The 21968-nt window shown below is 46.8% G+C and overlaps 1 protein-coding gene and 1 non-coding gene across 2 annotated transcripts in view; one reads left to right on the top strand and one right to left on the bottom strand.

Moving 5' to 3' along the window:
* Positions 1 to 290: 290 nt before the first annotated feature.
* Positions 291 to 21968, bottom strand: part of LOC132874230 (rootletin-like) — a 34230-nt gene continuing 12552 nt past the window's right edge. Inside the window, exons 6-37 of the mRNA XM_060910219.1 lie at positions 16150 to 16238; positions 14338 to 14503; positions 14021 to 14127; positions 13687 to 13902; positions 12882 to 12972; positions 12672 to 12758; positions 11845 to 12045; positions 11469 to 11668; positions 11133 to 11315; positions 10559 to 10703; positions 10245 to 10391; positions 9925 to 10155; positions 9644 to 9837; positions 9245 to 9372; positions 8990 to 9159; positions 8639 to 8818; positions 8336 to 8470; positions 8059 to 8202; positions 7651 to 7889; positions 7395 to 7554; positions 7141 to 7308; positions 5797 to 6229; positions 5470 to 5645; positions 5164 to 5284; positions 4855 to 5018; positions 4508 to 4723; positions 4166 to 4390; positions 2452 to 2601; positions 2154 to 2354; positions 1800 to 1931; positions 1541 to 1729; positions 291 to 1399 (exon numbers count right to left, since the gene is read on the bottom strand). Coding sequence (XP_060766202.1) covers positions 1328 to 1399; positions 1541 to 1729; positions 1800 to 1931; positions 2154 to 2354; positions 2452 to 2601; positions 4166 to 4390; positions 4508 to 4723; positions 4855 to 5018; positions 5164 to 5284; positions 5470 to 5645; positions 5797 to 6229; positions 7141 to 7308; positions 7395 to 7554; positions 7651 to 7889; positions 8059 to 8202; positions 8336 to 8470; positions 8639 to 8818; positions 8990 to 9159; positions 9245 to 9372; positions 9644 to 9837; positions 9925 to 10155; positions 10245 to 10391; positions 10559 to 10703; positions 11133 to 11315; positions 11469 to 11668; positions 11845 to 12045; positions 12672 to 12758; positions 12882 to 12972; positions 13687 to 13902; positions 14021 to 14127; positions 14338 to 14503; positions 16150 to 16238 — 5460 coding nt within the window. The 3' untranslated portion in view covers positions 291 to 1327. The remainder of the gene's footprint in view (positions 1400 to 1540; positions 1730 to 1799; positions 1932 to 2153; positions 2355 to 2451; positions 2602 to 4165; positions 4391 to 4507; positions 4724 to 4854; positions 5019 to 5163; positions 5285 to 5469; positions 5646 to 5796; positions 6230 to 7140; positions 7309 to 7394; positions 7555 to 7650; positions 7890 to 8058; positions 8203 to 8335; positions 8471 to 8638; positions 8819 to 8989; positions 9160 to 9244; positions 9373 to 9643; positions 9838 to 9924; positions 10156 to 10244; positions 10392 to 10558; positions 10704 to 11132; positions 11316 to 11468; positions 11669 to 11844; positions 12046 to 12671; positions 12759 to 12881; positions 12973 to 13686; positions 13903 to 14020; positions 14128 to 14337; positions 14504 to 16149; positions 16239 to 21968) is intronic.
* Positions 3082 to 3153, top strand: trnae-cuc (transfer RNA glutamic acid (anticodon CUC)). Its single transcript has one exon. It is a non-coding gene; the product is annotated as a tRNA-Glu (tRNA).

Genomic DNA, 21968 nt, shown 5'->3' with positions numbered 1-21968 from the left:
AAACTCCACACAGAAAGGCCCTCGCCGGCCCCGGGGCTCGAACCCAGGACCTTCTTGCTGTGAGGCGACAGCGCTAACTGCTACACCACCGTGCCGCCCGGCCCCTAAGTCCTTCTGACAAAACTTGTTTTTTGGGGGTTTGTCTTTTGTTTGTCACTGTGGCCTCACATACTCTGACTCCACCCACCCAGTCGACCACCAGCTCCTGATCTGAAGCAGCGTGTACTTTGAGTGGGTCGGGTTTATGGGTTTTGTTCTCAGGCAGCACTGAAGTGAGATCTGTTGCTGTTTGAAATGATTTCATGTTTATTGTTTGAGTGAAATAATTAAAATTTATTTATTAATTGAGTTGCATCATTAGAAAAAGTCAACACGCGCAGTTCGGTATGAATAATACACTGTACAGGGAGTGTGCAGAAAAATAAAACTCTCACTCATATCTCCTTCTCGACAAATAAAAAAAATGTTAAAATATCTGTCAGACAAACTAATGTTATAAAAATAGTTGTGAGAATTCAGCAGATTCTACACTTGATGAAGGTCCAAGTCCAGAGTTTGGTCCAGAATTGAATCAGCCTCGTGTGCCGTCAATTCCACAATTCTGTTTATCACATGAACATCAACATGAAACTTTTAGAAATTATGTAAAAAAAAAAAAAAGGTATTATCATAATAATTTCATCAATTGGTCAGTGATAAAATACTGTGCGATGTGAAAAACGGAACATCAACACACGTGTAGCGTCTCGTGAACAGTGAAGGTCCCAGCTTCATTTCCCCTGAGTGTGATCGTGTTCACTCGACAGGACACTAATGCTAACATCGCTAACAGGGACTGAAGGTGGCTGGTCACCAGTTGTTAAACTCCACCTGAAGGAAAAGACAGTCCCGCCCTCTCCACCGCACATTCACAGCTGTGGGAATTCGGGTCATGTGACCATGGCAAAATTAACAACATCAGAGGTGTGACATCACACACCGTTCAGTAAAACGGATGAAGAACCTCAGACAGTCTTCAAGAGTGTAACACACACACACACACACACACACACACACACACACACACACACACCTGAGTGGGAAGCTGCCTGTGTCCCTGCTGATCTCAGGTCAGTATTGTATGAGTCTCTGCAGGGGTTTGTGGTTAAAGCTGTTCTCAGATCAGGCAGGATTTCTGACTGGAACACACACTGATCTGGAGCGGGTCACATGGCATGCAAGTTTGTCATGTGATGCGTGCTGGTCTCCATGGTGACTCCTGATGTGAGAAGTGAGAACAGCTGTGTGTTTATGGGATCAGTGTGTATTGGTACGGGCTGACCTGAGATCAGTTGCTCAGGGGCAGAGACGGATGCCGACGCCGTAACTCGTGCTGGAGCTGCTCCTTCAGGGTGGACACCTTTAAATCACACACACACACACACACACACACACACACACACACACACACACACACACACACACACACCAAATGACACCAGGTCAGAAAACTACAAGCTCAACAGTTTCTCCTTCTCAGTTCAGTGTTGTGGATTATTACCTGCTCTTCCAGTCCCTTCACTCTCTGACGGTGAGCTCGCTCTCGATTGGCTAACGTTCGCTCAGCCTCTCTCTGACTGGCTCTCAGTCGCTCTACCTCACGCTGATTGGCTCTCAGAAGCTCCGCCTCCTTCAGGGCATCATCACGCTCGCTCACACTCTGTGATGCCTCCAACTCCACAAGCTGGGTCTGGAACACACACTGTTTGTTTGTGTACAGGAGCATGTGTGTGTGCATGTGTGTGTGTGTGTGTGTGTACCTGCAGCAGAGTGATCTGGTTCTGTGCGTGTTCTAGTTCCTGCTCCGTTGTGCTGAGTGACTGATCCAGTCGTTCTTTCTCTGCACACAGACGCATGCTGCTCTCCTCTGTCTTCAGCTTCTGCCGCTCTACCTGCACACACACACACACACACACACACACACACACACACACACACACACACAAGCAGGGAAAACCCCATGACTACACTATTCACGACACAGCGCATTACTGAGCACTGTTATCTCAGATAGCACAGGCAATATCCACTGAAATCCCACAATGCACTGCTGTGTGACTATAGGGCGTGGCCTGTGCAGGATGTGTGGTTTTGTGATTTTTATGGTTTAAAACCTTCTCCAGCGTGTTCCTCAGAGCGTTCTTGTCCTTCTCCAGACGCACTGCCTGTCTCTCTGCGTCTTTCTTCTCTGTCTCTAACAGAGCCACGGCTCGCTGCAGGACACACACCCGCTCCTCCACACACACACGCTCTGTCTGCGCCGTCTGTAGGGAGCGCTGTGCCTCACACAGAGCAGCCGAACGCAGACGCAAAGCCTGCAGAGAGACAGAGTTTATAAATGTACCCTTCCATTACATTACTATCCCGCACCCCACCCCCAACACACACACACACACACACACACACACCTACCTCCTGTGTGTCAGTGAGCTCTGTCTCCAGCTCTTGGCGTCTCAGTTGGCTCTGTGTGAGTTCAGCCTGCAGGTTCTGCATGCGCTCAGTCAGAGTCTCTACAGCATGTTTCCCCTCAGACAGAGACGCTCGCATGCTGTCCACACGCTCCTACACACACACACACACACACTATTTAAAAACTACAAGAAATGTTCAGACACACATACACACTATATGGAAAAGCAATACATTTTTTTAATATATTTTAGAGCATTTATGATATGAAATATTTTTAGAATACGAGCAAAGACAGATTATTATACATACAGGACATTTTATCAATGGAATAAAAACGTGTTCTATTCCCTTCTTGCAGGTTTCATTCATTTGGTTTGATAGCATGTAATATTGTTAGCATATCACTTATCCTACGTGTATTACATCACTCTACCCAATGGAGAATGAGCGTTGAATATGGTTTATGATATCGCATGGTTATCAAGACAACATGACGTCACACGTCGGAAATGTAAAACTTCCCCGCTAGCGAGTGACTGTGACAATTTGTAAAGAAACATGGCCACCAGGTTTGCTTCGTTAAGTACGGAAGATTTTGAGAGAATTTTGAAAGGGGAAGATGCGCTGAACTCCCTGGCGGTCTAGTGGTTAGGATTCGGTGCTCTCACCGCCGTGGCCTGGGTTCAATTCCCGGTCAGGGAAAATAAGTTCTAGGTGGCACGGTGGTGTAGTGGTTAGCACGGTCGCCTCACAGCAAGAAGGTTCCGGGTTCGAGCCCCATGGCCGGCTCGAACCCGGGCCTTTCTGTGCAGAGTTTGCATGTTCTGCCTGACTAATAGGGAGTATCAGGTATTTATCCTCTCATGGATGAAAAGCAATCCTAAGGTGTGGTTGAGTCATCCTGTTGGTGTGGGTCGCTGGGTGTGAACGGCCTGGAGAGTCGTTGGCGTGATCAGTGGGTTGTTGGTTCTCTCTGTCCTCCTGTGATGCAGTCCTTGGCACACTTCCCAGACAACTGAATACACACCAAAACCCAGCTGTTTTCAGTGACTCACAGGAGGACAGAGAGAACCAACAACCCATTGATCACCCCAATGACTCTCCAGGCCGTTCACACCCAGCCCCCAGTGACCCACACCAACAGGATGACCCAACCACACCTTAGGATTGCTTTTCATCCATGAGAGGATAAATACCTGATACTCCCTATTAGTCAGGCAGAACTGAAGAAGCCTTTCGGATGAGAGGTGAAACGTCTTCAAGAATCTTCAAGCAAGTCCAGTTGCTCTCTTTTACCACCCACAGTTCATGTGTATGTATAATAATAGTAATATTGGTTGGAGCCCTGTGATGACCTGGCGACTTGTCCAGGGTGAACCCCGCCTTTCGCCCGTAGTCAGCTGGGATAGGCTCCAGCTCGCCTGCGACCCTGTAGAACAGGATAAAGCGGCTACAGATAATGAGATGAGATGAGATAACATTGGTTGGCATTTTTTCGTGGTATATCAGATATATTCCATTCAGCTAGCATGGTATTAAACTCTTCGTTGACTTGTTCAGTATCATGCTAGCTGAATGGAATATCTCCGATATACCACAAAAAAATGCCAGTCAATAACATTTAAATATCTATGTATCTTTATAATGCATTTGGTGATGAGGGTGTATATATTTCCTTCATATTCGTATCTGCCTCTGTGTGTGTGTGTCTGACCTGCAGTTGCTTGCGTTCCTGCTCTGTGAGGGTGAGGTTTTTCTGCAGTGTGGCGAGTCGCCCCTGGGTGGCGCTGTGAGCTGCGTTGCTGTCCTGTAAGCTCTGGCTGAGAGTCTGAGCTCTGTCTCTCTGAACACTCTCCAAATCCTGAGCTTTACTGAGCAGAGACGACACTCTGTCCACCTCCCTCTGTAACGAGGACACACGGGCCTCAGCTTCCACCACCTACACACACACACACACACACACAGTATGTACTAACGAACACACTGTCATGTCTTACCTGTTGAGTCGAGATGTTATAACAGTAACCTGTGTGAGTGTTACTTGTGCCCCATTCACCTGTTTGAGCATGCTGTCGTGTCGGTCCTGAGCACTCTGGGCTTCTGTCTCTTTCTCAGCGAGACACACTCGTAACCGCTGGATCTCTCCCTCTAGGCTCCGCCTTCCAAGTTCCACCCTTGTAGCTCGGGACTCTGCCCCTTCTAAGGCCTCCCTCAGCCTCCGACGCTCCGCCTCCAACCGAACTTCACCTGCCCGGAGTTTACTGCACTGCTCCTGTGTGTGTGTAGAACATATTTAATCATAAACATAATACACATAAACAAGATTTCCCCATCACTCTTCAGCTGTGTCTGTCCAGTACTCTGTGTGTGTGTGTGTGTGTGTGTGTGTGTGTGCGCACGCACCTGTAAGTGTCTGTGTTCCATTTCAGCGTTCTGCAGTGTTCTCTCGAGCTCTTTAACTTGTTCGGTGAGTGTCCTTTTCTCTCTCGCTAATCTCCTCACTGCCTCCTCCTGCTGCTGCAGTAATGCCTGAGTGGAGCTCAGCCGACCGTCCGCACCCTGCTTACCTGCGCAAACACACACACACACCAAAATTATGCATACACACAAAAAAAGAACTGAGTTCTTTGTGAACAGAAGCACACACACTATAGTAACAAAAGAAACACTACTGAAAAACTGCAGAATAATACTGTGTGTGTGTGTGTTTACCTTCCCGACACTCCTGCAGTGTGGTGTGAAGTTGAGTGATGCGGTTTTGAGCAGAGTCCCTCTCTCCTTTCACTTCTTCTAGATCTTGCTGCAGCGCCCCCAACAGACTGCGTGCCTCATCCTTCACACACACACACACACACACACACACACACACACACACACACACACAAGAATTAATAAGCACTGAAGAAGATATTACACATTATCATCAGTTACACAAAAAAAAAACATATTTGAACAACCACACAAACACGTGGAATAATCCATGTGTGTGTGTGTGTGTGTGTGTGTGTGTGTGAATACCCTTTCTCTCTGGGTTTCTCTGAGCTCTTGCAGGAAGTCTCGAAGGCCACTACGGAGTGTTTCTGGGTCAAGGTCGGGCTGGATGAGAGGGACGGGTGTGTCTCCTCTCTCAGGAGACAGGGGACGAGACACGGTCGTGTCATCAGGACTGGACTTACTGGATTTATCCACAACATCTGAGACAGAAAGAGAGATTCCAGTTCAGTGGAAATCATGTAAAGCAGTGATAAGAGCTCGAAATAAACATTCTGCACTGTGAGTGTGATGGTGTGTTCGGGGATCAGTCACAGGAAGTATCGAGAACATTTTTTGAGAGAGTTTCCTCACCTTTAGGGGGCGATAACAAGCTGCGTAGAGGAGACACGCTCCGTCGACGGGGCATCACCACAGAAATGAGTGAGGAGTGGGTGGAGCCTGCAGGGCTGCGTCCGCGTAGGCCCCGCCCCCCAGTGCCAATACCCAGTGTTCGGGTCAGTGCCGACTGCAAACTGGCCAATCGGAACTCGAGGTCACGGCGCGCAGCTTCAGAACGTGTTAGCTCCGCCTCTGTGGCACTGAGGCGCCCCTGTGCCTCGCTGAGCTGCAGCTGCGTCTGCGCAGACGCTTCGACCCCGGCCTGTGCACGCAGGCTCAGGTTCCTCAAATCGTCCTGCAGCTTCTTCTCAGAACCGCGTACCTCCTGCAGCTGAGAGCTGAAATCGCGCTCGAGTCCACGCCGGCCGCTCTCACTGTCGCTCAGTCGCTTCTGCACACACGACAGCTGAGAAGACACGAAGATACGGATCAACAACCTTCCCTTATACACTGGCTGCGACAGTTACACACTGGAACACGTTTCATCATCTCATTTTGTTCTTGTAACTTTTAATTAAAACAGTTTCACACACTGGAAATCCATATCACTCATTTTTATTTGGCTGCTGAAGCACGTCGTGGAATGTGCGATGCGCTTCTCAATTCTTGCAGTTACACTTCCTTGAACTTGTTTTAGATTTCCCAGACATTTTCTTTTTGTGGGGCGGCACGGTGGTGTAGTGGTTAGCGCTGTCGCCTCACAGCAAGAAGGTCCTGGGTTCGAGCCCCGTGGCCGGCGAGGGCCTTTCTGTGTGGAGTTTGCATGTTCTCCCCGTGTCCGCGTGGGTTTCCTCTGGGTGCTCCGGTTTCCCCCACAGTCCAAAGACATGCAGGTTAGGTTAACTGGTGACTCTAAATTGACCGTAGGTGTGAATGTGAGTGTGAATGGTTGTCTGTGTCTATGTGTCAGCCCTGTGATGACCTGGCGACTTGTCCAGGGTGAACCCTGCCTTTCACCCGTAGTCAGCTGGGATAGGATCCAGCTCGCCTGCGACCCTGTAGGACAGGATAAAGCGGCTAGAGATAACGAACGAGATTTTCTTTTTGCATGAGTGCCCCATGTCGCCCATATCTAAATCCACCACTGGTTGGTGTCAAAATGTGTTCTGCGGTAGAGCAGTGACCCACCGAGGGAACCGCAAGCTGTCAGCGCTGAAGGTGAGCATGTGGGACGTCAAACACCTTCTCTGTTCTTGTTTGTTGAGGTGACAAAATTCCTCTCAGGAACACACACTTATTACTGATACACAGCTGTGGGCTCCATGAACAGATTGAGAACTTGGTAAAAATGTGTGCGTGTGTGTTTTCTCTCTGTACCTCTTTTCTGAGGGAGTTCCTGGCTGCCTCTGCCTCGGTGAGTTTCTGTTTGATGGAGAAGAGTTCCTTCCCTCGTTCCTCCTCCTTCTGCAGCTCCAGTGAGAGACGAGTCTGGAGCTCTGCCACTTCTCTGACCTTCTGCTCCCGCTCTACATCCACCACCTTCACCTGCACACACACACAGTGGGTGGATGAGAAGTGTCAGGGAACAGTGTGTGTGTGTGTGTGTGTGTGTGTGTGAGTGTGAGAGAGACCTGTCTGCGCAGTTCTTGCAGTTCTCTCCTGGCCTCCAGTCGTGATCGCTCTACCTCCCTCAGACAGCTGCGCAGATCCCCCACTTCCTTCTGCGCAGATGCCAGGGTCTCCTCCAGCACAGCCACACGCTGCTCTTTCTCCTCACACTGTCGCTTCACACTGATCCAGTCACAGTGTCCAATCAGTACACACATCTAATCTACTGACTGATTATCATAGTATTAATTGCGTGTCAGTAAAACTTCCATCACGCACCTGATCCGTTCGCTCTCCGCTGCCCTCAACACCTCCCGCAGCTGGCCATTTGATTGGTTGAGAGCTTCCTTCTCTTTAGTGACGTCACCAAGGGAGCGCCGTAGCTCCACTGTGTCTCGCCGATGCACCTCCCCCATGTCACGTGACTGGCTCAGACGTCTGTCCATCTCCAGAAGGTCTCGCCTTGCGGTGTCCCGGCTCTCCTCGCTGGCTGAGAGAAGAGCACGACACTCTTCCAGCTGAGGAAGAGAGAGAGAGAGAGAGAGAGAGAGAGAGAGAGAGAGTGAGTGTGTGTGTTACCATCACTGTTCACAAAATCCACACAATTTGTAAAAATTGTATCCACATACAGCAGAGTGAGATGATCTCTCCGAGTGGTGTGTGTGTGTGTGTGTGTGTGTGTGAGACCTCTCTGAGTGCAGTGTCTGCGCGTATCTGCTCCTCTGTGCAGTTCTCCTGCAGTCTGCGCAGCTCCCGTCTGTTAGTGCTCACTGTGTCCTCCAGCTGCATGCGCAGCTCCTGCAGCTCAGTGCTCACAGCTCCGACTGCAGCCTACCATCACACACACACACACACACACACACACACACACACACACACACACCAGCAGATCCATATTTATCCATGTCCAGATCTGTAATTCTTTGTGTAAATGTGTGTGTTTTGTATGTGTAAGTTCTCGGACCCTCTCCTGTTCCTTCAGGTGTTGTGTTTCTCTCATCAGTCTTTCCAGCTCCAGGTTTGCAGAGCTCAACTCGGCCTGTAGTGAACACACTCTCTCTGACAGCATGGCCTTCTCTGTCTCCTTCAGGGACAGAGCCTGCACATCCAAGGACAAACATTACAGCGCAAGGTAAAGACACGTTGAATGGGAATCTGTGTAAAAGCTGTTCCCAAACCTGTGCAGGCAGAACGCAAGTGTGAAACGCTTCACTGATCGAGCAGAGAACTCCGTGTACAGAATACTAGCAGCCGTTGTGAACGTCACCTGCTGTTTGTCGCTCTCGGCCTGGAGGAGACTCTGATCCCGTGAGTGCTGTAGAGCCCGAATCTCCTCCTGCAGCTCCTCCCGCTCTCGCTCCATCTTCTGCACACAGTCCTCCACCTCCTCCCTCACACGCCGCAGCGCCTCCTCCTGCTCGGTCTGCAGACTGCAGCGCAGAGCCTCCTACACACACACACGCGATTGAGAGTCTGAAGACCATTCATGATCCATCCTCATGACTGTATAAAGTGGTAAGAAAACATAAATGTCATGTAGTGTTGGCACTTTGGCTTTATTTCGGTCACGAGTTCACCCTGTCATAGAGTCACAATGTCATGTCACACAGAAAGTGACCTTCTCATTGGAGAGTCTCTCCAGCTCCGCCTGGTGGTCCGAGAGCGTATTGTGGAGTGAGAGCTGAGCCTCGAGACGAGCGTTAATCAGCTCCTGTTTAAGAGCCTGTCTCTCTCTCTCACTCTGAGTGGCAGCCATTTCCCCATCCGCCCGCACACGCTTCAGCTCCACTGCAAAGACAGAGAGAGGGATGAGAAAGCAGAATGACAGACAGCTATGGTGTGGTTGTCTCTCTCTCTCTCTCTCTCTGTGTACCTGTAGTGTTGTCATATCGTGCTCTCAGGTTCAGGTTTTCGCTCTCAAGTTGCTCTCTGCGCAAGTCTGACTGCATAAGCTGCTGCTGCACCTCAAACAGACTCGCCTCCAACGCCTCCTTCTCCGCCCTTACACACACACACACACACACACACACACACACACACACACACAGTATAGATCATTCTCTCAAAGTTCAAAGTTCATTCATTAAGTGCACATGGTGCTTTACTGCCATGACAACAATAGAGCAATTAAATAATAAATACAACAATAACTAAATAAATAAAACAATCACTAAAAATAAAATAAAGCAAATATGATAAAATAATACAAATCAAGAAAAATAATAAATGTAATGATGAAACATAAATCCAGAACTATTCTCCCTCTGTGTACCTGACCGCAGCGAGCTCCTCCGTCAGTGCAGCGTTATCTCTCTCAGATGCTGCGAGTTGAACCACAAGCCCCGCCCTCTCACGAGCAATCTCCGCCCTCGTCCGGTCAGCTTCCTCCAGAGCCACACCCCTTCTCTCCCCCTCGCCACGGATGACACCAAGCTCCGCCCCCAAAGAGCTCACCTCACCACATAGCTACCACAGACAGACAGATGTATAAAGCATAAGACTCAGACAGACAGTCAGAGAGTTGGAGAGACAGACAGACGCATTCACCCTCACCTGTGTAATTTTCTCCTGCAGTTTGTGTTTGTCCATCCGGAGGATCTGAAGCTCCGCCTCTAGACCCACCCTGACCTGCTCAGACTCCTGAAGTGATTGGTAGAGAGTGAGGCGGGCGGAGTCCAGCTCCAGTCGGTTCTGCTCTAATCGGACAAGCTCGTCTCTGATGGTCAGCTTCTCCTGCTCCGCTTCTCTCTTCTGACCCTGCAGCACACTCCTCTCCTCCTCCAGCTGGGTACACACAGAGACGTGTGTGTGCGTGTGTGTGTGTGTGTGTGTGTGTGTGTGTGTGTGAGAGAGAGAGAGAGAGAGTTAGTTACCTGGATGATGATGGTGTTCAGTTCTGCTTTGTCCTGAGCGAGTCCCTCATTTAAGCTGCTCATTTTAGCCAGAGAGTCTCTCAGCGACGCCTCCTCAGAGCGCAGCTTCGCCATCAACACCATCAGCTCAGCATTACTGGACTCCACCTGGATGGAAGACACACACACGGCTAAAATGTACAAATTATTATTCTTGCTCACACCATTCCATCAGAGTGACAGTCAAAAATAAGAGGCTGTTTAGAGGTGGAAAAAGTCACTGCACACAGACACTGCTTTCTGTATGTGTGTGTGTGTGTGTGTGTGTGTGTCACCTTTTTGAGAGTATCAGTCAGTTGGCTCTTCTCGGTCTTGAGCAGTTGTCTCTCTATCTCCCCCTGCTGGAGCAACTCCTTCAGTGCAGCCAGTTCAGAGCGCAGAGAGCTGCAGCGACTCTCACTCTGTCCCCACTGAGACTGACTGCACACAGACAGAGAGGAAGATGGACAGACAGAGAGGAAGACAGTCAGCGAGAGACAGAGTCACAAAGACAGAGAATGAGAGCGAGATGTTTCAATATTCTTCATGCTGCATGAATCCTTTCCGTATTTTCTGCATGACTCTGACTGCAGCGTTTTAGCTGTAGTCCTCTTTTAATAAAACTGAACCCTGACTCAATGCCAATGCGTCCACGTATGTGTGTGTGTTATGTTTTATTGTCCCTCCTGCTCTCAGCCAATCAGAACACACGATACTCAACTCATTAATGAAGAGTGACAGAGAAGGAGAAAATAATTGAACAGAAATCTGTATTAGGGTTAGATAACTGATGAGTGCGTGTGTGTGTGTGTGTGTGTGTGAGAGAGAGAGAGAGAGAGAGAGAGAGAGAGAGAGAGAGAGAAAACGCACACTCTCTCCGTCTCTGCTCTGGCACGATCTCTTTCCTGCACAGCTGTCTCTCTCTCCACTCGTTCGTGATCTCTCTCTCTCTGCGCAGACGCCGCAGCCTGCTGCAGTCTCTCAAAGTCCATCTGCAGCAGCTGCAGCTTTGTCTGCAAAGCCTGCACAGACTGCTGTACACACTCCTTCTCACTGCAGGGAACAAACGAGAGAGAGAGAAACCATTCAATATGCACCAACAATAATTCAGTAAATAATCAGTAAAAATCTGGTTATCACATGAACGCAGAATCCAGTTTATTGGTTTGTGATCTCTGCAGCAGGAGACCGGAATCAATAAATTACCTGCAAAGTTTGTCCCTCTCCTGTCGGAGTCGGTCTCTCTCTCTCACTGCTGTCTCTCTGTCTCTCTGAGTGTCATCCCTCTCGCTCTGCACAGCCTGTAGACGTAGATCCGCCTCCCTCCTGCCTGACTCCACCTCCCCCTGCTGTTTGCGCAGCTGTTGGACAGACGACTGCGCCGACTGCAGACGACCTTTAATCTCCTGCAGACAGAAACACACAAGTTAGCGCTGACACTGCATTTAAAAAAAAAAAAAATCCTGGACACACAGCAAAATTATATATGAAAATTATGATAATTTTGTATAACAGTGTAGACATTTATATCATGCGTCTTACAAGTGTATGTGTCAGGTGCATGTGTCAGGTGAGTGTGTACCTGGAGCTGTAGATGTCTACTGGTTGCCATGGCGCGCAGAGCTGAGAGAGCGGATTCGGGGAGGGGGGAGGATTGGTGCGGTGATGAGGATCGATGGGGGGAGGAGGAGCGCATCAGCAGCCGCAGAGCTAAAACATTGTTCTCTGAATCAGTCTCCACCAACGAGCCGAACACACTCGAGTCCGAATCCGACAACATCAACTACAACAGAGGGGGTGGGGTAAAAGAGGGGGCGGAGTCAGAGAGTGGGCATGGCTGTGGTCTGGTTTTGTGACTCTGTTACCCCTTTTCCACCAAATCAGTTCCAGGGCTGGTTCGGGGCCGGTGCTGGTGCTGGTTCACAACTCGTTCAACTTGCGAGCCAGCTGAGAACCAGCTTGCTTTTCCATCGCTCGCGGTGCTAAGCGGAGCCACGTCATTACATCGCTGTATACGTCATTACGTCGCTACGTTTGCATAAACTTTGGCGTGAATATCGAAGCAAAAACAATGCGGAAGAAGCAGCAGCAACAATAATAATAATAATAATGGATGACTTCGCGTTTGTACAGCTGCTGCTTCTCATCGCTTAAAAATGGCGATCTTTCGCGGTCTTGTTATTATTGTTGGTCTTAACAACTCCGCCCCCCGCTGACGTAAGCGGTTCTTTCTTCTGGCCCAGCAGAGAGTTGGTGCTAGCCTGGAACCGGTTTTTCTGGACCCAAAGCCAGTTCTTTGTCAGTGGAAACAGGAAACCCGGTTCCAAACTAAGCACTGGCCCCGAACCAGCCCTGGAACTGCTTTGGTGGAAAAGGGGCATGAGTGCTTCTGAGTGTTGTGTGTATTACCTGTGTGATGTCTCTCAGTGTGTCCAGCAGATTGTTAGTGTAAGCTCTGAGTGTGTGGAGCTCTGACTCTTCATCTCCACTCTGATCCTACACACACACACACACACACACACACACGTATTCAGGGTAAAAGAGTGAATTTGAATTGTTCCTATAATGTGCGGTCAGTCTGAATGAAAGTGAATGAGAGCGGAGGTGAATTCTACACACCTGCAGTCTCCGGGTGAGTGACGTGATCTCGTTCTCTCTCTCATCTACTCGAGCTCTGAGTCTCTCCATCTCTCTCTCTGCGTCTACCAGCCTACCAAGACACAGACCACATCGCAGTGCGACACCAACACACTGATCACACAGCACCGATGTATTCAAAACACACCGATGTAGAAACGTCATGAACGTGTCACTGCACATCGTACACTGAGGATTACACTGCGCTCACATTATGAACAACAAAACAACATGCAATCGCTCATCCTTCATAACCACAGCAACAAAATGACATCTGAACTGAGATTTCTCAAATTCTACACAAATTAGGTATTTTATGGTAAGACGACAAATCCAAACGACTGGCTCGAATGATTCCTCAGACCGATCCTATGGCATATCTGGTGGTCCGATATTTCTTCAGTTCGCTGCTCACAACTTTCATTCCTACTTGCAATCAGTTCCTACAGTCTGATGCAGAAAAATGGAAGGAGTTGAGATCATTAGTGCCTCTGGTGAGTCGACTGTATGTAGTGAGTACAGTTCGCTTGTTCTTCTAATTTGAGAACGAAGCTAGTACAATGCCGAGCACGTAACATGTGAATCAAAGTTAAAACTGGTGTGTGTAAGTCATACAATGGAATATCAGTCAGAACACACTGATAAAGCACCATTTCGATAAAGTTCTGAAAAAAGTGTGGTTGTATACAGCCATACTTCATGATGCATTTATGAAACACAGTTTAGGTCCTGATTTAAACTTTATCTCTTTCACACACCGCATTGTGATCGGTTTTATTTTACAGACCTGCTGTTGAGTTTCTCTCTCTCTGATTGGCTCTCGGTGATCTCGCTCTCCTTCTCTCTGAGCAGCTGCTCCAGTGTGACGCGCTGAGACGCCTCGCGCTCCAGGACCAGCGCTGAGCCGTCCTCACGACTCTGCACCGCCACGCACACGCACACACACTGCAGCTGCACGCTCTGAGCCGTCTGAGCCAGATCACTGCGCATCACTGACAGATCCCTGAGACAAAACAATTATGACACAGCGTAACGTAAAGAGTGTGTTAGTGTGTGTGTGTGTGTGTGTGTGTGTGTGTGTGTGTGTGTGTGAGAGAGAGAGAGAGAGAGAGAGATCTCACCTCTCAGTGGCACTCTTCATCTCGCACACACTCCTGCGGAAACTGACCACCTGCCTCCACAGAGTGAGCAGCCGACTGTGCTCACTGCTGAAGTAGTTATGGAAGGACTGCAAAAAGAAAAAAGAAAAGTTGAAAAAAGGTTGTTATTATTTTAGAATGATTGTTCATATAATTTTACAAACACTGAATGCTCAAGGTCACACTGTCATTATTTCAGCTGTAACAATTGTTTTGTGTATATTATTATTAGCAAAATTCATGTTTATAACAAATTTTCCAGTTAAAAAAAGTTTATAATAAAAGACAAATGAATGAACCTCCTCCTCTCTCCTCCAATCAGACTCCTTCTGCTCCAGCTCTTCCCTCGCTTTGGTCCAATCAGCAGTGAGTCTGCGGATGTCCTGACTCAGCGCCTCATTGGCCAGTCCGGCCTGTTCCAGCTGTTCACGCAGCATTGCGTTCACCGCCGACAGACTGCTGCTCCTGCTCGCCGTGACAAAACAAAAGACAGAGCAGAAGTAGCTCAGTGTATATATATATATATATATATATATATATATACAGGGTTCCTACGCAGTATGGAAAAGTATGGAATTTGATTTTAGTATTTTCCAGGTCTGGAAAAGTATGGAAAATGGAAATTAGGGTATGGAGAAATATTTGTGTTTCCAGACCTTTGCCACTACATAGTAAAATGAAGCTCAACATTCCGACATTCAGTTGAATTTTGCCAAAGAAATGTGTTGAAATGCGGAGGGAGGGAAACGGGTGTTCTGTTGTACTGGCATGCGCTCCGCCACACCCCCTGAACCTGCTTGCTTCTTGCAAGACTTTGGACAAGACGCAGGAAAACCCCCTGCTACAAAACGCCTCTTGAACACGCGTGAACACACATCATAGCGCCGGTCAGTGTAAAAATGCTTATGGCTTATTTGGCAGTGTTGCCAGAATTTGCTAGAAAAATAAGGCACATGGACCCTGAAAACAAGCGACCCAAGACAAAAAAAACTGCCAACAAAAATATGAAGGCTGTGTACGCAAACGTACATATAAACTGAACAATGCTGTTATTACATTATTATTATAATTACATTCCATTTAGTTGTCGCTTTTATCCAAAGCCACTTAGTTATTACAGGGTACAACAGGGTTACAACCTGGAGCAATGTGGGGTTCAGTGCCTTGCTCAAGGGCACTGCAGCCATTACATACTGGTTAGGGTGGCCGCGTCTCGGCCACGTCTGCCATCTCTTGGTATGTGGACAAAATGTGATCTACAGTGGAACTAACACAGGGCCTTCATAAAACACAATAGTAAATACAAAAAATGCCATAATGACTGTTTTCAAATTAGAAGCTTCAGTAAACGTGTGTGTGCACAACATACAGGGTGTCCCGAAAAAATGTATACACACTTTGAATCATTGTGAAGTAGGTGTTTATTTAAATTCATTTCATTTTCAAGGTGTAATATAATTTACAGACATCACTTTATTGTTTTATCACTGCCTCTAACTGATGTCTACGCTATGAGACCTGCAACAGTCACTGAAAGTGAATGTCCAAAAATACCAAGAGAATTGAATGTGATTTGCATTGTCAGCAGTGACTGGACCAGAATGGATGTCAGTTTGAGAACAGGCTGTGACTAAATAATAAAATGTCTGTAAATTCTATTACTCTTTGAAAATTACATGGATTTTAATAAACACACACAGTACTTTACAGTGATTAAAAGTGTGTATACATTTTTTTCGGGACATCCTGTATGTGCTTGACATCTTCACACACCTGTGTTTTAATGTCTTGAAGTGTGCATCAGATACGTGTGCGTCAGAGTGGCATCCTGTATTTTGTGTAATGTGTGTGCATATATATTTATGACAAAAACAGGGCACGGATACAAATTTTAGGCCAAGCTAAATATGGTATGCATTTTGGTGGTATGTCATAATGTGAGTACCTGTTTGATTTTCAAGTAATTCTTTTAAATATATGAGTAGTTGTTTGCTCGCTGAAGTCTCCAAACCTGAGAATTTGAGTATGGAAAAAGTCTGGAATTTTAAATTTGAAAATGTGTAGGAACCCTGTATATATATATATATATGTGTGTGTGTGTGTGTTCAGACCTCTGCTGCTCTTCCTCCAGGCGGATCAGGGCCGTCTCCAGTTCACTGCTGCACTCGTCCTGACCATTAGTGGACTTTTCACACCCACTCTGTGATATAAACACACAATTCTGTGGATTTCTGACTGTGATATTCTGTACAGAGTTACACACTTTTCATTGCCGAGTTCTTACTGAAAACTCACGTTTCATTTTTAACTCCTTGTAGCTTATATGGTGCGTAAATGATGGGTATGGGATGGATGGGGTGTACAGTGGTGCTTGAAAGTTTGTGAACCCTTTAGAATTTTCTATATTTCTACATAAATATGATCTAAAACATCATCAGATTTTCACACAAGTACTCATCTCATCTCATTATCTGTAGCCGCTTTATCCTTCTACAGGGTCGCAGGCAAGCTGGAGCCTATCCCAGCTGACTACGGGCGAAAGGCGGGGTTCACCCTGGACAAGTCGCCAGGTCATCACAGGGCTGACACATAGACACAGACAACCATTCACACTCACATTCACACCTACGCTCAATTTAGAGTCACCAGTTAACCTAACCTGCATGTCTTTGGACTGTGGGGGAAACCGGAGCACCCGGAGGAAACCCACGCGGACACGGGGAGAACATGCAAACTCCGCACAGAAAGGCCCTTGACGGCCCCGGGGCTCGAACCCGGACCTTCTTGCTGTGAGGCGACAGCGCTAACCACTACACCACCGTGCCCACACAAGTACTAAAAGTAGATAAAGAGAACCCAGTTAAACAAATGAGACAAAAATATTATAGTTGGTCATTTATTTATTGAGGAAAATGGTCCAATATTACATATCTGTGAGTGGCAAAAGTAAGTGAACCTTTGCTTTCAGTATCTGGTGTGACCCCCTTGTGCAGCAATAACTGCAACTAAACATTTGCGGTAACTGTTGATCAGTCCTGCACACCGGCTTGGAGGAATTTTAGCCCGTTCCTCCGTACAGAACAGCTTCAACTCTGGGATGTTGGTGGGTTTCCTCACATGAACTGCTCACTTCAGGTCCTTCCACAACATTTCCATTGGATTAAGGTCAGGACTTTGACTTGGCCATTCAAAACATTAACTTTATTCTTTAACCATTCTTTGGTAGAATGACTTGTGTGCTTAGGGTTGTTGTCTTGCTGCATGACCCACCTTCACTTGAGATTCAGTTCATGGACAGATGTCCTGACATTTTCCTTTAGAATTCGCTGGTATAATTCAGAATTCATTGTTCCATCAATGATGGCAAGCTGTCCTAGCCCAGATGCAGCAAAACAGGCCCAAACCATGATACTACCACCACCATGTTTCACAGGTGGGATAAGGTTCTTATGCGGGAATGCAGTGTTTTCCTTTCTCCAAACGTAACGCTTCTCATTTAAACCAAAAAGTTCTATTTTGGTCTCATCCGTCCTCAAAACATTTTTCCAATAGCCTTCTGGCTTCTCCACATGATCTTTAGCAAACTGCAGACGAGCAGCAATGTTCTTTTTGGAGAGCAGTGGCTTTCTCCTTGCAACCCTGCCACGCACGCCATTGCTATTCAGTGTTCTCCTGATGGTGGACTCATGAACATTAACATTAGCCAATGTGAGAGAGGCCTTCAGTTGCTTAGAAGTTACCCCAGGGTCCTTTGTGACCTCGCCGACTATTACATACCTTGCTCTTGGAGTGATCTTTGTTGGTCGACCACTCCTGGGGAGGGTAACAATGGTCTTGAATTTCCTTCATTTGTACACAATCTGTCTGACTATGGATTGGTGGAGTCCAAACACTTTAGAGATGATTTTATAACCTTTTCCAGCCTGATGAGCATCAACAACGCTTTTTCTGAGGTCCTCAGAAATCTCCTTTGTTCGTGCCATGATACACTTCCACAAACATGTGTTGTGAAGGTCAGACTTTGATAGATCCCTGTTCTTTAAATAAAACAGGGTGCCCACTCACACCTGATTGTCATCCCATTGATTGAAAACACCTGACTCTAATTTCACCTTCAAATTAACTGCTGATCCTAGAGGTTCACATACTTTTGCCACTCACAGATATGTAATATTGGATAATTTTTCTCAATAAATAAATGACCAAGTATAATATTTTTGTCTCATTTGTTTAACTGGGTTCTCTTTATCTACTTTTAGGACTTGTGTGAAAATCTGATGATGTTTTAGGCCATATTCATGCAGAAATATAGAAAATTATAAAGGGTTCACAAACTTTCAAGCACCACTGTATATCGTGTGTATGGTGCGTATATGATGTGTATACAATGCGTGTATGGTGTGTACATGATGTGTGTATATGGTATGTATGTTGTGTATGGTGTGTACATGGTGTACATGTGGTGTAGATGCTGTATATCATATGTATGGTGTGTGTGTATGGGGTGTATACAGTGTGTGTATGGGGTGTGTATGGGGTGTATACAGTGTGTGTATGGTGTGTGTATGGGGTGTATACGGTGTGTGTATGGGGTGTATACAGTGTGTGTATGGTGTGTGTATGGGGTGTATACAGTGTGTGTATGGTGTGTGTATGGGGTGTATACAGTGTGTGTATAGTGTGTGTATGGGGTGTATACAGTGTGTGTATGGTGTGTGTATGGGGTGTATACAGTGTGTGTATGGTGTGTGTATGGGGTGTATACAGTGTGTGTATGGTGTGTGTATGGGATGTATACAGTGTGTGTATAGTGTGTGTATGGGGTGTATACAGTGTGTGTATGGTGTGTGTGTATGGGGTGCATACAGTGTGTGTATGGTGTGTGTATGGGGTGTATACAGTGTGTGTATGGTGTGTGTATATGGGGTGCATACGGTGTGTGTATGGCGTGTGTATATGGGGTGTATATGGTGTGTGTATGGTGTGTGTATATGGGGTGCATACGGTGTGTGTATGGTGTGTGTATATGGGGTGTATATGGTGTGTGTATGGTGTGTGTATATGGGGTGTATACAGTGTGTGTATGGTGTGTGTATGGGGTGTATACGGTGTGTATGGTGTGTGTATGGGGTGTATACGGTGTGTGTATGGTGTGTGTATATGGGGTGTATATGGTGTGTGTATGGTGTGTGTATGGGGTGTATACGGTGTGTGTATGGTGTGTGTATATGGGGTGCATACGGTGTGTGTATGGTGTGTGTATATGGGGTGTATATGGTGTGTGTATGGTGTGTGTATGGGGTGTATACGGTGTGTGTATGGTGTGTGTATATGGGGTGCATACGGTGTGTGTATGGTGTGTGTATATGGGGTGTATATGGTGTGTGTATGGTGTGTGTATATGGGGTGCATACGGTGTGTGTATGGTGTGTGTATATGGGGTGTATATGGTGTGTGTATGGTGTGTGTATATGGGGTGTATACGGTGTGTGTATGGTGTGTGTATATGGGGTGTATATGGTGTGTGTATGGTGTGTGTATATGGGGTGTATACAGTGTGTGTATGGTGTGTGTATGGGGTGTATACAGTGTGTGTATGGTGTGTGTATGGGGTGTATACAGTGTGTGTATGGTGTGTGTATATGGGGTGTATACAGTGTGTGTATGGTGTGTATATGGGGTGTATATGGTGTGTGTATGGTGTGTGTATATGGGGTGTATACGGTGTGTGTATGGTGTGTGTATGGGGTGTATACAGTGTGTGTATGGGGTGTATACGGTGTGTGTATGGTGTGTGTATATGGGGTGTATACAGTGTGTGTATGGTGTGTGTATGGGGTGTATACAGTGTGTGTATGGTGGGTGTACGGGGTGTATACAGTGTGTGTATGGTGTGTGTATGGGGTGTATACAGTGTGTGTATGGTGTGTGTATATGGGGTGTATACAGTGTGTGTATGGTGTGTATATGGGGTGTATACGGTGTGTGTATGGTGTGTGTATATGGGGTGTATACGGTGTGTGTATGGTGTGTGTATGGGGTGTATACAGTGTGTGTATGGGGTGTATACGGTGTGTGTATGGTGTGTGTATATGGGGTGTATACAGTGTGTGTATGGTGTGTGTACGGGGTGTATACAGTGTGTGTATGGTGTGTGTATGGGGTGTATACAGTGTGTGTATGGTGTGTGTATGGGGTGTATACAGTGTGTGTGTGGTGTGTGTATATGGGGTGTATACGGTGTGTGTATGGTGTGTGTATGGGGTGTATACAGTGTGTGTATGGTGTGTGTATGGGGTGTATACAGTGTGTGTATGGTGTGTGTATGGGGTGTATACGGTGTGTGTATGGTGTGTGTATGGGGTGTATACAGTGTGTGTATGGTGTGTGTATGGGGTGTATACAGTGTGTGTATGGTGTGTGTATGGGGTGTATACAGTGTGTGTATGGTGTGTGTATATGGGGTGTATACGGTGTGTGTATGGTGTGTGTATGGGGTGTATACAGTGTGTGTATGGTGTGTATATGGGGTGTATACGGTGTGTGTATATGGGGTGTATACAGTGTGTGTATGGTGTGTGTATGGGGTGTATACGGTGTGTGTATATGGGGTGTATACAGTGTGTGTATGGTGTGTGTATATGGGGTGTATACGGTGTGTGTATGGTGTGTGTATGGGATGTATACGGTGTGTGTATGGTGTGTGTATGGGGTGTATACAGTGTGTGTATGGTGTGTATATGAGGTGTGTAGGTATCATGCCGCCATCTTGTGTCAGAACTACAATTCCCAGTCCACTTCCGTGTGACCTACGTCACGCGTGGGCGGGATCATCTACGTCATCATACAAGGAAACATAAAACAATGGGACAACGCTTCCATCTTGGTCTCTCACGTCTGGCTTCCGATGAATCTGGATGTATAAAGAGGCGCGCTCTCCACCCAAAAAGACGTCTTCTTTCTTGCAAGATCCATCACTCAGCGCGATCTTCTTACCCTTGGCAAAGGTAAACTCTAGAGTCGCGCGATCTTTAAACTCAACCTGAGTTAGAACCGGTTTACTTGCATTAGAAGTGACGTCACGACTGCAGCCCAGGCAGTCAAAAGTTAAGAAGCGATTGAATCCTTTTTAACTCAAAAGCGCTGTGCATCTTATTCTGATCAGAGACTTTTCCTCACGAACGCTGAGGTTCGGACCAAGAATCCTCTGCTTTCCACGGGAACCACCCAAGTGCTCCGCTGGACCCGAAAGTTTTCTACACCTCCATCCTGAGCAGCTCACGTGCTCCCACGGCGAGGCCCGAGACTACACCGGCGAATAGTTCTTCATATCTTGCTAAAGGCAGGATTAAGTAAGATTTTGGCATTTGGGCATAATTAGGATAGTCTTAGGAATTTGCTTTTATTTGAAATAGTGTGAATTTAAACCCAGGTTTATCTGTTACACTGTTAGACACGCAGCGTGTTGATTTATTTTGGTTCTATGTTCTCTCAATTGTTTAATAGATAGGCTGCGCATGCTTCTCTCTTTTATTCTTTACTACTAACATATAGTTCTCTTATTATACATCTTGATCTCAAGATTTCAGTGGATTCAGTATGGTTATGAGCTAGTGGGTTAGCTACAGCTTCCCTTTTGTCTGCTTAGCAACACAAAGCTAATCAAGGCCTACCATGTGCTCAGCAGGCCATCAGGCCTGATAAACCACACCTCAGCTAGAAATCCACAAGCTAGCTTTTAGTTAACTACGGCTAATACCCTTGTCTTTACCAACACGTGCTCAGTAGGCCTCACCAGGCCTAACAAACACACTTTAGCTAGGCCAAAGGGCCTTTAGCAAACTCACACTAGCAACACAAGGCTAAACACAGAGCTAATCCTTTGTTCTGTTTAGATAACATTCTTTTTGTTTAGCTACCAACAAGCTAG

This window comes from Neoarius graeffei, chromosome 26, assembly GCF_027579695.1.
Source record: "Neoarius graeffei isolate fNeoGra1 chromosome 26, fNeoGra1.pri, whole genome shotgun sequence".
Lineage (NCBI taxonomy): Eukaryota > Metazoa > Chordata > Actinopteri > Siluriformes > Ariidae > Neoarius > Neoarius graeffei.
Note: the sequence above shows the minus strand (reverse complement) of the source record. Positions and strands in the feature narration are given on the sequence as shown.